The sequence below is a fragment of the Aquarana catesbeiana genome, linkage group LG04 (genome assembly GCF_042186555.1).
Source record: "Aquarana catesbeiana isolate 2022-GZ linkage group LG04, ASM4218655v1, whole genome shotgun sequence".
In the NCBI taxonomy this organism is placed as follows: domain Eukaryota; kingdom Metazoa; phylum Chordata; class Amphibia; order Anura; family Ranidae; genus Aquarana; species Aquarana catesbeiana.
In genome coordinates, this window is record NC_133327.1 from 179,822,522 (window position 1) to 179,836,054 (window position 13,533).

At 43.5% G+C, this 13,533-nt stretch overlaps 1 protein-coding gene across 1 annotated transcript in view; it reads right to left on the reverse strand.

Annotated features, from left to right (window-relative positions):
- Positions 1 to 12,884, reverse strand: part of AP1S3 (adaptor related protein complex 1 subunit sigma 3) — a 58,735-nt gene extending 45,851 nt beyond the window's left edge. The window contains exon 1 of the mRNA XM_073625958.1: positions 12,742 to 12,884. Within this exon, the coding sequence (XP_073482059.1) occupies positions 12,742 to 12,744 (3 nt within the window). The 5' untranslated portion in view covers positions 12,745 to 12,884. The remainder of the gene's footprint in view (positions 1 to 12,741) is intronic.
- Between the last annotated feature and the right edge of the window lie 649 nt (positions 12,885 to 13,533).

Below are 13,533 nucleotides of genomic sequence, written 5' to 3' on the forward strand. Positions count from 1 at the left end.
GTATGGACTCCAGAGAGAGAGAGAGAGAGAGAGATATATCATTTTGCCCCTGTTCAAATCATTAGTAAGACCTCATCTGGAATATGCAGTTCAGTTTTGGGCACCAGTTCTCAAAAAGGATATCTGGGAACTGGAGAAAGTGCAGAGAAGGGCAACCAAACTGATAAGAGGCATGGAGGAGCTCAGCTATGAGGAAAGATTAGAGGAACTGAATTTATTCCCTCTTAGGCTACTTTCACACTGGGGCGGGCGGGCGTCGGCGGTAAAGCAGTGCTATTTTTAGTGCCACTTTACCGTCGTTTTAGCGGCGCTATTCGGGCGCTAATGGGGCGGTTTTAACCCCCACTAGTGGCCGAAAAAAGGGTTAAAACCACCGGCATAGCTATGCCGGCGGTTTGGTGGTGCTGCCCCATTGTTTTTAATGGGCAGGGGCGCTCTAGGAGCGGTGTACACACTGCTCCTACAGCGCTGCAAAGATGTATCCTGCAAGCGCACCGCTCCACTGTGAAAGCCCTCGGGCTTTCACACTGGAGAGACAGGAGAGGCTCTTTACAGGCGCTATAGTGCCTGTAAAGCGCCTCAGTGTGAAAGTAGCTTTAAGAGGAGATTAAGGGGGGGATATGAATATATGAACATGTACAAATACATAAGTGGTCCATAGAGTGAACTTGGTGTTGAGTTATTCACTTTAAGAGCATCACAGAGGTCAAGGGTGCGCTCTTTACGTCAAGAGGAAAAAAAGATTTAATCTCCAAATACGGAAAGGTTTCTTCACAGTAATGCCCCGTACACACGATCGGAATATCCGTCAGAAAAAACCTTGGATGGTTTTTCTTGTCAGAATTTCCGATCGTGTGTAGGCGGCATTAGAGCTGTGAAAATGTGGAATAGACTCCCTCCAGAGGCGGTTCTGACCAGCTTATTAGATTGCTTTAAGAAAGACCTGGATTCTTTCCTAAATGTACATAATATAATTGGGTACTGACATTTATAGGTAAAGTTGAAAATCCGTGTGTGTGTGTGATGCTTTGCTTTCAGTTGTCAGTGGGGTGGTAGAATGCCTCGGTGGTGGTACAGTACTATGCCTCAGTGTCAATTTTGGGGGGGGGGGATGCCTCAGCATTGGTTGTCAGTGGGGGCCAGGGGAAGAATGCCTCAGTGCCGGTTGTCAGTAGGGTGGGACAATAGGCATTGGTTGTCCATGGTGGCGGGTGGGGTGGGGGGGTCAGAATCCCTCTGCATCGGTTGTCGGGGGGGGGGGGGATGCATTGGCGTTGTTTGTTGGGGGGGGGGATAAAAGGTCTCCATACAAAGGGGTCAGTTGGTGGAAGAAGGTGTGCATGTCAGTTGTCAGTGGGTGGAAGAAGGTCTCCATGTCAGTTGGTGGAAGAAGGTCTCCACGTCAGTTGTCAGTGGAAGAAGAAGAAGAAGAAGAAGAAGAAGAAGAAGAAGAAGAAGAAGAAGAAGGTCTCCACGTCAGTTGTCAGTGGAAGAAGAAGAAGAAGGTCTCCACGTCAGTTGTCAGTGGAAGAAGAAGAAGAAGGTCTCCACGTCAGTTGTCAGTGGAAGAAGAAGAAGAAGGTCTCCACGTCAGTTGTCAGTGGAAGAAGAAGAAGAAGGTCTCCACGTCAGTTGTCAGTGGAAGAAGAAGAAGAAGGTCTCCACGTCAGTTGTCAGTGGAAGAAGAAGAAGAAGGTCTCCACGTCAGTTGTCAGTGGAAGAAGAAGAAGAAGGTCTCCACGTCAGTTGTCAGTGGAAGAAGAAGAAGAAGGTCTCCACGTCAGTTGTCAGTGGAAGAAGAAGAAGAAGGTCTCCACGTCAGTTGTCAGTGGAAGAAGAAGAAGAAGGTCTCCACGTCAGTTGTCAGTGGAAGAAGAAGAAGAAGGTCTCCACGTCAGTTGTCAGTGGAAGAAGAAGAAGAAGGTCTCCACGTCAGTTGTCAGTGGAAGAAGAAGAAGAAGGTCTCCACGTCAGTTGTCAGTGGAAGAAGAAGAAGAAGGTCTCCACGTCAGTTGTCAGTGGAAGAAGAAGAAGAAGGTCTCCACGTCAGTTGTCAGTGGAAGAAGAAGAAGAAGGTCTCCACGTCAGTTGTCAGTGGAAGAAGAAGAAGGTCTCCACGTCAGTTGTCAGTGGAAGAAGAAGAAGGTCTCCACGTCAGTTGTCAGTGGAAGAAGAAGAAGGTCTCCACGTCAGTTGTCAGTGGAAGAAGAAGAAGGTCTCCACGTCAGTTGTCAGTGGAAGAAGAAGAAGGTCTCCACGTCAGTTGTCAGTGGAAGAAGAAGAAGGTCTCCACGTCAATTGTCAGTGGAAGAAGAAGAAGGTCTCCACGTCAATTGTCAGTGGAAGAAGAAGAAGGTCTCCACGTCAGTTGTCAGTGGAAGAAGAAGAAGGTCTCCACGTCAGTTGTCAGTGGAAGAAGAAGAAGGTCTCCACGTCAGTTGTCAGTGGAAGAAGAAGAAGGTCTCCACGTCAGTTGTCAGTGGAAGAAGAAGAAGGTCTCCACGTCAGTTGTCAGTGGAAGAAGAAGGTTTCCATGTCAGTTGTCTGTAGGAGGAAGGAGGTTTCAGCGGGAGCTAAAATGTTCTTATGATGGTAGGTTCCCTTTTTATCAGTGGGGAGGGAGGGCAATATGGATTGATTTCAGTGGGGGTAGATGGTCTCTTTCAGTGGGGGGCACAGGTTGTAGACAGCTAAGCCGTCTACCAGCAGCCACACCGATGGCTGCCACGAATAGTGTCTGCCTCTGATGCTTCTTGGCTCAGTCAATTTTTAAATCAACTTGTTAAGCCCGGAGCTGCTTGCAGGGCCATGCATGGCTCGGATTTTTCCAGATTCAGCAGGAATTGGCCAGAATTCAAACCGTTTATGGTGATCATTATAAAAGGGGATAACATTTTATGACTGGAAAGGCCAATATTATAGGGTTGGTTCATAGGAATGCATTGCTGTCTTGATTAATGAAATAATCATTCGGAAAAGTCAAAACTGAAATGTTTAGTTGTACCAGACGAAAGATCTGCCTGTTCAGGATAGGAAAAGTAGGGAAGAAGATAAAATGAAGGTACGCACAGAAAACACAAGATTTCCAAGGGTTCTCCCAGGTAATGGGGAGATCACTGTCTCAGAAATGTGCAGCTCCGACTTTACCTATGACAGAGCCGTGCCGGCTTCCTGTGAAAAATCAGCCTTCTTATATTTCATTTGGGCCCCTATCACAACAATCTGAAGCTAACCGTATCATATAAAAGCCAATTTCCAAAGGGCTCATTCCTGAGCTGCAGCCCACATTGTTATAAAACTAAACAAAGAACAGATCATACTAAAAGGTCATGGTCCAACAAATGACAGCCAGTAACCCAAATACATTAAGGCTGCATTCACACCTGAGCGTTTCAAAGTCACGTGATTTTACCTCGATTTTGTTCAGGTAACCAATGTAAAAGGCAGAAAAACGCCTGTAATTTGCCCCAAAGAAGCCCATGTTCTTTTTTGAGCTTAGGGCATTTTTTAGGCGTTTTGCCTCATTTGACAAAACGCTCAGATGTGAACAGGTGCCATTGAAATGAATGGAATTTTGCTTGTTGGGCGTTTTTCAGGAGTTTTATGAGCTGAAAACACTCAGGTGTGAATGCAGCCCGAAGCTGATCAGATTATTTTCATCTTCAGTCCTTTACTATGACAATCAGATCCCTGTGGATAACACGGACACTTTTGTATCTCCAGGCTTCAGTGCTCGGCCACTATACATGGGCTGTCAGGATCAGGCTGTGCTTTGCTTTTATTGCTCCATACAAGTGAATGCAGTGAACATATGGAAAATGCATCTCAAATACCTGTGTATACAATGATGTAACCACTTCACACCTCTGAAGATTCAGGCTGGGTTCACACGTATGGGTTTCTCCGCATTCAATTCGCATGACAGGAGAGTGTATCTGGTTCACACATCTCCGGGACGGCCGCAGAGAGCACAGCCAAAGGGTCCTGGGCATCTTTGGCTCAGTTTCAGGCAAAAATTTGGGCCTGATTCACCCCTGAAACTGTGAACGGGGACACACCGGACCCCTGCTACGAGCCGCTCCGCAAATAGTGTGAACCAAGCCTTACCCCCCCCCCCCTTCATGACCAGGCCATTCTTTGTGATATGGCACTGCGCTACTTTAACTGACAATTGCGCGGTAATGCAACACTGTACTCACAAAAAAAAAAAAAAAAAAAAAACATTTCTTTTACTTTCTGCTATAAAACATATAGGTATAGAAAATAATCTTGTGCTACTCAAAATAACAATATAACACACCAAATTAGATAAATGGCAAAAAAAAAAAAAAACGTGCAAAATAAAAGTGTAGCACTATAGAGAAGTGGGTTATACGCCCCATAGCATGAAAAAAGCAGTGAATAAAATTGTACAATTTTCATACAAAATAACAAAGTAAATAAATACAAAATAATATCAATCAATACGTGGTGCACATAGGGAGTATTGATAATGATGTCAACACCGGAAATGCTGCAACCAAAACTTCAGTATGTATAAAATCCAAGTCTAAAGTTCATAAAGTTGTGGCGTTCAGCAACAAACAGTTCCACTCAGTGAAAACATGTCTATCATTAGAACCAAGTAAGTGACTGTGATTTGACCACCACCGTGAGTAGAGGAGGCTTACCGGAATGTTTGAACACGCCAGGGCATATGCTCTGCATGTCAAACAAGCTTGTATTGTGGTGGATGGATTCTGGTGATGTTGGTTTCTGTAGATCGGAAATAACCTGCTCACAATCCAATGAGGACGCGTGGGAAATAACCTCTCAGAAATCCATTGGTGTAAAAAGTAGCAGAGGAGAAAACAGAGAGGGACCACATAGTGTAATTCCGTAAATTCTGATAAAAAAAATGTAATAAAATTGAGAACACTCACATGATATTAAAATAAAAAAGCGCTTGTACAAAGTCAGTAGGCAGCAGTGGGGACCTTCCCGACACATTTCGTCTCCAAGGACATTGTCTGGGGTGGTCTTGGATTTTATACATACTGAAGTTTTGGTTGCAGCATTTCCGGTGTTGACATCATTATCAATACTCCCTATGTGCACCACGTATTGATTGATATTATTTTGTATTTATTCACTTTGTTATTTTGTATGAAAATTGTACAATTTTATTCACTGCTTTTTTCATGCTATTGGGCGTATAACCCACTTCTCTATAGCGCTACACTTTTATTTTGCATGCTATAAAACATATCCAATAAAAAAAAATTAAAAATCTAAAATTTCTTTATCAATTTAGGCCAATATGTATTCTGCACTGTCACTGTACTAATGACACTTACTGGTCAGGGCGATCAGAGGGTTAACTGTGTGTCTAGCCAGTGTTTACTGTACTGTGAAAGGTGCTTTTACTAGGGGAAGACATGAAATTTATTCCCTGCTTTGCAGGGACACAAATTCCATCCCTTCCCTCCTGTCAGAACAGCAATCTGCCTTGTTTACATAGGCAGATTGCAGTTCTATGTCTTTTCCTCACCATCGGCGGGTACCGGCTGACATAGAATCCACGGTACCCCCCAATTGGCTCCTGCTGTGTGTAAATCACAGTGGGAACGAGCTGCGGTGTGCGTGTAGTTTGGACTAGGGCCAAATCTTTTTTTTTTTGATAGAGTAAGGCTGAATTCACCCCTATGCAGTTTTAGTGCTTTTTGCATATTTGCACTACAGTCCATTTACCATGGTTTCCTATGGAACACGTTCTGTAGTGCAAATCTGCAAAACGCAAAAAGCATTAAAAATGCATAGGTGTGAATCCAGCCTAAGGAAGGGCTATAACCCCTGAGAGTTGTTTTTCCTTTCATTTTGCCAACTGTGTCCCATTGTGGAGATTTGCCTTCACTTCCTGTCCCATAGCCAAAACAGGAAGCAAAAGGAAATCCCTCCAAAGTGAGGGGATCCCTGGTTGTCAGAGAACTAATGTCACCATTGGATGATTTCCCCTCTATTTCGGTTCTGGTGAGCACTCAAAACAAGAGGAGTTTATTTCCCTTTGAGTGAGAACAATCACCAGGACAAATCTAAAAGGCAAGTCTCCGTAACGGGGACACAGACAGCAATAAAAACCTGACAAGGGTCCTATTCCCTCTCCACTCTTTCTAAAAGTAAAAAATGTTTTGCCTTTATTTCTGCTTTAACCATAGGTCCCCCCCCCCATCCCTATGCCAGTCTATGAGTCAGGGTCAAATGTAACAGTTGGTGGTGATTTATATTAAATATAACAAGTATCATTAAGCCTAGGTTCACATTGGAGCCACTTGAGAGATCAAAACGCATGACAAGTCGCAGCCTATTGGCGGCAATGGCACTGTTCCAATCGGTGCGACACCGATTTTGCGGTGTCACACCGATTTGCAAAAGTAGTTCCTGCACTCATTTTGCCGATTTCAGGTGCAACTTCAATAGACATATGAAGCTACACAGATGTCTAGTAAGTAGCACCTGAAATTGCGCTGACTTTGATAGATATCAATGGAAACCAGGGCTTAGCCGCTGTTCACACCGGTGCAGCTTTGAAATTGTACGACTTTGATTTACACTGCCGATTTCATTGCGGCTTGCAACTTCATACAACTGAAGTCTATACTAGTCACAATGAAACTGGCTAAAAGTAGTGCAGGAACCTTTTTCAAAGTTGCTGCAACATGTCGCTGAAGACATATGCATTCCTCTTCATTTTTGATACGTTTTGCCATGTTCCAGATGCGTTGGATAAAGAAAAAAAAGAAAAGAAACGCGGCATGTTCTCCTTTTGTTGACTAATCTGGAGGCCAGCTGTGAAACTGCAAGGCTTTACTGCCGGTTTCCCTTACTTAAAGTGGAGTTCCACCCAAAAATGGAACTTCCGCTTTTCAGGTTCCTGCCCCACTCCGGTGTCACATTTGGCACCTTTCAGGGGGGAGGGGTAGCAGATATCTGTCTGTCTAATACAGGTATTTTGCTCCCACTTCTAGGCATAGATACCCGAGCCACCTACGGGTATCTACGCCCCCCCCCCCCCTGCTGTTTCTGGGAGACACATGAGTCCCAGAAAACAGCAGGGACCAGTGGGATAGCGCAGGGCAAATCACGCATGCGCAGTAGGGAACCAGGAAGTGTGGCTTCACTTCCTGATTCCCTTACCGAGGATGGCGGCAGCAGCACCCGACAGATCGGCTTCAGGTGCCGACATCGCAGGCGCCCTGGACAGGTAAATGTCCATATTTTAAAAGTCAGCAGATGCAGTATTTGTAGCAGCTGACTTAAAAAAAAAAAAATGGCTGAACTCGGCTTTAAAGTAGAACTATAGGCAAAAAACTTTTTATTTTTAATTTTATTTTGAATAGAGCAAGGGAGGGTTATAATTCCTGTCAGTTTTTTTGCTCCATCTGTGTGCTATTGCAGAGATTTTCTCTTTCACTTCCTGTCCCATAGCCAAACAGGAAGTGAGAGGAAATCCCTGCAAATTAATGGAAGTCCTAGGGGACCCCCAGGTCAGCAGAACTAGTGTGCCCATTGGAAGATTTCCCCTCTATTACTTTTCTGGGGACAACTCAAAATTTGGGGTTTTCTTTTATTTTCAATGAGAATGGTAAATAGGACAAATAGAGGAGGGTGTATCTCTATCACAGGGACACAGACAGCAATAAAAACCTGACAAGCATTGTAATCCCTCTCCACTCTATCGAAAACTAAAATAAAATGCTTTGCCTTTAGTTATACTTTAAGATGCCAGCGCCTTTAAGCTGATTGAAGAATTGGCTCAGGTGAGGACAATGCTGGATCCCTGGACAGGTAGGTGTATTTGTACCTATTTGAGACTGGAGCTCCTCTCCAATTCCTGTTGAGGGGATCAGTCTATGGATCACAGCAGTGTAAAAGGGGCCTCACATTTCTCTGATCTCCGCCATAATTCCTGAATCTATGTTCAGCTTTAGATGTTCTCCCCCAACTTGGTGCATTCCACCTTCTCTGTTCCACTCTCCATACTATATGATAAAATGATAGAACTAAACTGCCAATACACAAACACTACAATGTCATAAAAGATTTAATTTTTTACTATCATTTCAAGAGCAATTTTAATCTTTAAATCTGCAGCCTTTGTTTAAAGTGTGCAAGGTGTTATAAGGTGACAACACTGTGTCCATCTCATCCGACTATGCTCCTGGGTTGTCACCCTGCCACACAATATAGGCTGCAAATGGTTGTTTCAATACACATTATGCAGACAACAGTAATGCCACGTACACACGGACTTTCCGACGTAAAATGCGCGATCGGAGCTTGTTGTCGGAAATTCTGACTGTGTGAAGTCTCCATCGGGCAGTTTCCGTCGCACAAAATTTGAGATCTGGTTCTCACATTTTTTCGACAACAAAATCCGTTTGCGCAAATTCCGATCGTGTGTAGACAATTCCGACGCACAAAGTGCCACGCATGCTTGGGATCAAGCAGAAGAGCCGCACTGGCTATTGAACTTTGTTTTTCTCGGCTCGTCGTACGTGTTGTACGTCACCGCGTTCTTGACGTTCAGAATTTCCGACAAGATTTGTGTGACCATGTGTATGCAAGACAAGTTTGAGCCAACATCTGTTGGAAAAAATCCATGGATTTTGTTGTCGGAATGTCTGATCAATGTCCGATTGTGTGAACGGGGCATTCGGCTCGGTTTATACCAAGACAACCTGTCGGGCGATAGCCGCCTGAAAAGTCGCACTCCATGCAGTGCAATGGAACTGTTCTAATCAGAGCGACTCAAGTTGCTCCAACTTAGAAAAAGCTTCCTGTACTACTTGGGGGCGACTTCGGAGCAGCTTGCATTGACTTCTATTAACCGCTTGCCCACCAGCCGCCGTCATTATACTGCGGCAGGTCGCCTCGTTCCCACGAATCGCCATAGCTGTATGTCAGTCCCTATAACAGCTATAGCAGGCGCACACCCGCTGCACAGCGGGGGAGCTGATGCACGTGGCTGGCAGCCGTGATGTCCGCCGGCCACCCACAATCACTCCACAGAGAGCCAGAACATGGAACCGTCACTGTAAACAAACAGATCCCTGTTCTGACTGATAAGTACAGTGTGATCGTCTGTTTCTAGTGATTAGTAAGAGCGATCTCCATGTACTCCCAGTCAGTCCCCTCCCCCCACAGTTAGAAACACCTCCCAGGGAACACAGTTAACCCCTTGATCACCACTAGTGTTAACCCCTTCCCTGCCAGTGTCATTTACACAGTAATCAGTGCATTTTTATAGCACTGATCACTGAATAAATGTCACTGGTCCCAAAAAAGTGTCAAAAACAGTGTCCGATCTGTCCGCCGCAATGTCTCAGTCCCGCAAAAAATAAAAATCGCTGATCACCGCCATTACTAGTTAAAAAAATAATAATAATACAAATACCATAAAGCTAATTCCTATTTTGTAGACGCTGTAACTTTTGCGCAAACCAAGTGGTTAAAGAAGTCGTTTGCAAACTGAGCTGAAGTCACGCTGTGCGGGGTGGCTTCAGAGTCGGGTGACTTTAAAGCCACCCCAGTGTGAACCAAGACTAAGGGCTCATTCATACTGCCACAAGGTGGGTACTTCCAGGTGTTCACCTTCAGCTGCTCAGCCTGACAAAAATAAAGGACAGACTGACATTGTCCACGTGTCATTGGTCAAGGAGTCAGTGTATGCTCATCCATCACTAATGCTGGCCATACACTATACAGAAAATCGGCCGAACCCATTTTCGAAAAAAGAACGTTCGACCGTGACCGCAAACGATCGTGCCATCATATAATGACCGATAAATTGTTCAGTGGACATGAATAAATAATTTTTTGTTCGTTTTTTTACATATACCTAGTGCAGACAGTTCGGACGGGAAACACATTAACCTTGCAATTTATCGTACGTTCGGCAGAAATTTTCCAAACTTCCCGTTCGTTTTTTCCCCACAAAAACGTCACAAACGATTATCGATTTGTGCCCATTAACTTGCCGAAAAACGAACGAAGTGTCTATACGAATGATTTTTCGGCCGATTTTTCGTATAGTGTATGGCCAGCATTAGGCTCCATTCACACCTATGCATGTTGCTTTTGAGCGTTTCTGCCATGCTTTTTTCTGTGCTTTCAGGCACGTGTATTTAATGCGTTTTGATGCTTTTTATTTGGCCAATTTGATGCAAAACGCGTCAAAAACACACTACATGCTTTTCTGCAGTGTGTCCATTGAAGTCTATAGAATCAAAAAAAGCAGTGGTTTGCACTTAAAAGGGTCCCTGGCCCTTTATAAAAATACATTGATGTGAATGTGTTCCATAGGTACCCATGTTAAAAAAAAAAAAAAACATGTCCTGTGTTTCTGCAGAAAGCATTAAAAAACACATTGGTGTAAATAACCTGACGGCAGGTAATCGCTCTGTGTGCCATCACATGCAGACAGCTGTAGAGCCTCCAGCCCCTCATTGATTTGTACTGGCTGAGCACCTGGCTGTACCCTCTGCAGAAATATTCCAATCTGGTCATTGTCCATGATTGACCATGTTAATGAGCCTTATGGCCCGTACAAGAGATCAGAAAATCGGACGAAAAAAATACCGCTTTTATGGCTGGTTCACACCACAAAAAAAACAAAACGAAAAAAAAAAACAAAACAAAAAAACAAAACAAAACAAAACAAAACAAAACAAAAACGTACCGGATGTGTTTCTGCATGTGCGTTTTTAACGCGTTTTTGGCACGTTCTGGTGCATTTTTTTTATGTGTTTCTGGATGCATTCCAGTTGCTTTTTTTCTTCTTTTTTCCTGTTTTTACCATGCAGCGTGTTCTGCTTTATTTTCTGGAACTGGAAATCCCTGGAACTGACTGCACTGGTGTGAACTATACGACTGGAAACCATATAATCTATTTTCCATGTGTTTTTGATGTAGGAAAAAAAAACAAAAAAACAAAAAACGCATTGGACTGCATGCGGTGTGAGCCGGCCCTCAAAGTGATCGTAAGATAGTCTGATCGTTAGTACAGAGCCGATCACGACAGTTCCTCCGATATTATCCGATGCAACAAGCACAAACATTTTTCTGGTATGATATCAGTTCGTACGACTTTGGTTTAATTAGTAGAGTTGTCATTCAAAAAAAACACAATACGTTGCAACTAGGCTGCCGAAACATATCGGCCAAAAATAGTATTTTCGCCATTTTGCTGCTAGAGAAAAGTCAGCCGACAATAGGGTTGAAAATGTATGCGTTTTTGCCACAATTTCACAGGTCACGTGACTCAAAAACCGAATCTAAAACATAACATGGGTGTGTTATTTATGCATTCTTGCTGCGTTTGCAATGCATTGCAGTGAGGAGGTGAATTTTTTTATATATATATTTTTTTTGATTGGACCAAAAATGCAGCAAGCAAAATTTTTAACTTCACAACGGAAGTGCAACACACCCATGTGAAGACACACATAGAATTTAAAGGGATGCATTTTTCTAAAGCTTTTTTTGCACTAAAGGTGCTGAAAATTGTCGACAATAAATTTATATTAAATTTAAAATTAATGATATTAATTAAAAAAAATGAATACAATTATATAAAAAAAAAATATATATATATATATATATATATATATATATATATATATATATATATATATATATATATATATTCCCCCCCCCCCCCCTTTTCCCTATTTTCGGTATCGGTTTTGGACAAGTTCATCCTGAATTTTTGGTTTCGGCACCAAAATGTATATTCGTTGCACCCCTAACTACAATACATGACATCACTTATAAATTTTTATTCTGTCGTATGAGAATTTTCAGAACTTTAGTAAACTCTTCATTACCAATATGAGATTAGAATGCAAAAAAAAAAAAAAAAAGGGGGAGGACGCTCATTCGTCTGATAATCTCATCGTGAGCACAAGGCATTCGAGTATAATTATATATTTTACTTTCAAACTATATATTTTTTTTACATTTTGGATAGAGTGGAGAGGGATTAGATCCCCTGTCGGTTTTTATTGCTGTCTGCGCCCCCGTTAGGGAGATTCACCCTCTTTATTTGTCCTGTTTACCATTATTATTGGAAGTGAAAGTAAAAGAAAATCCCAAACTTTGAGTTGTCCCGACAAGCAATAGGAGGGGAAATCTAACAGGGACTGTAGTCCTGGTGACAACCAAGGATTCCTTCACTTCCTGTTTGGCTAGGAGACAGGAAGCAAAGAGAAATCTCTCCTAATGGGACACAGATCACAAAAATAAATCTTATGTTCTTATCTTAATCATCCTCTCTATCCAAAAGGAAAAACGTGCCTTTAGTTCTCCTTTAAACACACCTGAAGAAATGCCATGGAGTCACTGCTGGAGGGTATGTAAAGAGGAAGTGGCTGCAAAGAGGCTGCAGGAGATCAGCAGTATAACAAAACAATTAGATACGTTGTTCATCGATGGTTTGTATTTATTTTAGTGTTACAGATATTATACCTAACGAAAGCCAGACAGAGAGTGGACTCTGGTGACCTCCCAGCACACATCACCTCCAGATCATCAGCCTGCTACAAGGAGAGGAGGGTCGGCTGTGATGACAGGCCCTCCTATATGGACTCCTCTACTACACACATCCATCCAATCACAGGCGATCATCAGCCCCCTCCCCGTGTGATCGGTCCGCACTGCTCACCCGCTCAGGTGACCCCAATCCCCCCAAAAGCCTCTTCTTACCATCTCTATTCCGGCGGAAAGGGAAGAGACAGGTGACAGCGACAGAGGTGAGACTGGAACGGCCACTTCACCACCGCCGCCCCGCCCACTCCTACTACGCCCCGCCCTCACGTGCACCTGTCTCCCAGCGGTCACACCCAGGCCAACAGGTCTCCGCCCACAGAGACCGAGAGCCTAGCAACAAGCATAGACCTGGCTCCTAGCAACCTCTCCCCACATTCCCCGCCTGGCAACGCCCACTCCCTCAGCCCTGTACCACGCACGTCCGGGCACCGCCACACCCGGGGTCACCCTCTGCTCGGCTCTATTATCTCTGTCTTATCCTGGAAGGCTGTGTGCTGGAATATTACATTGTATAACAGCACTCAATAGACTCGTACATTGTATGTCAGTACTGACAGCACACTGAGCAGAACATTATGATCACTGACAGCTAAACTCAATGACATTATCTCATTACAATGGCAGCAAGTGAACATGTTGTCCCTGAAGTCCATGTGTTGAAAGTAGAAAAGGCATACCTCTCAACTGTCCCCTGATTTAGAGGGACTGTCCCTCATTCCTCCTCATTTGTCCCTCATTTTGGTCTGATCTATATAGTTGTATAGAAAATGCACTTTTTATCTTTCAAAAAGCATTTCCCAGTGCTAAACCTTTCATCCAAATTCTAAATTGCTGCATTTGTAAATTTTATAAGCCAATATAAAGGAATAATAGTGGTAAAAAATGACCCTTGTCGATTTAATTAACCTTTTTTTTGGTTAATTCTCCTTTAAGGGGGCGTGTCCTATG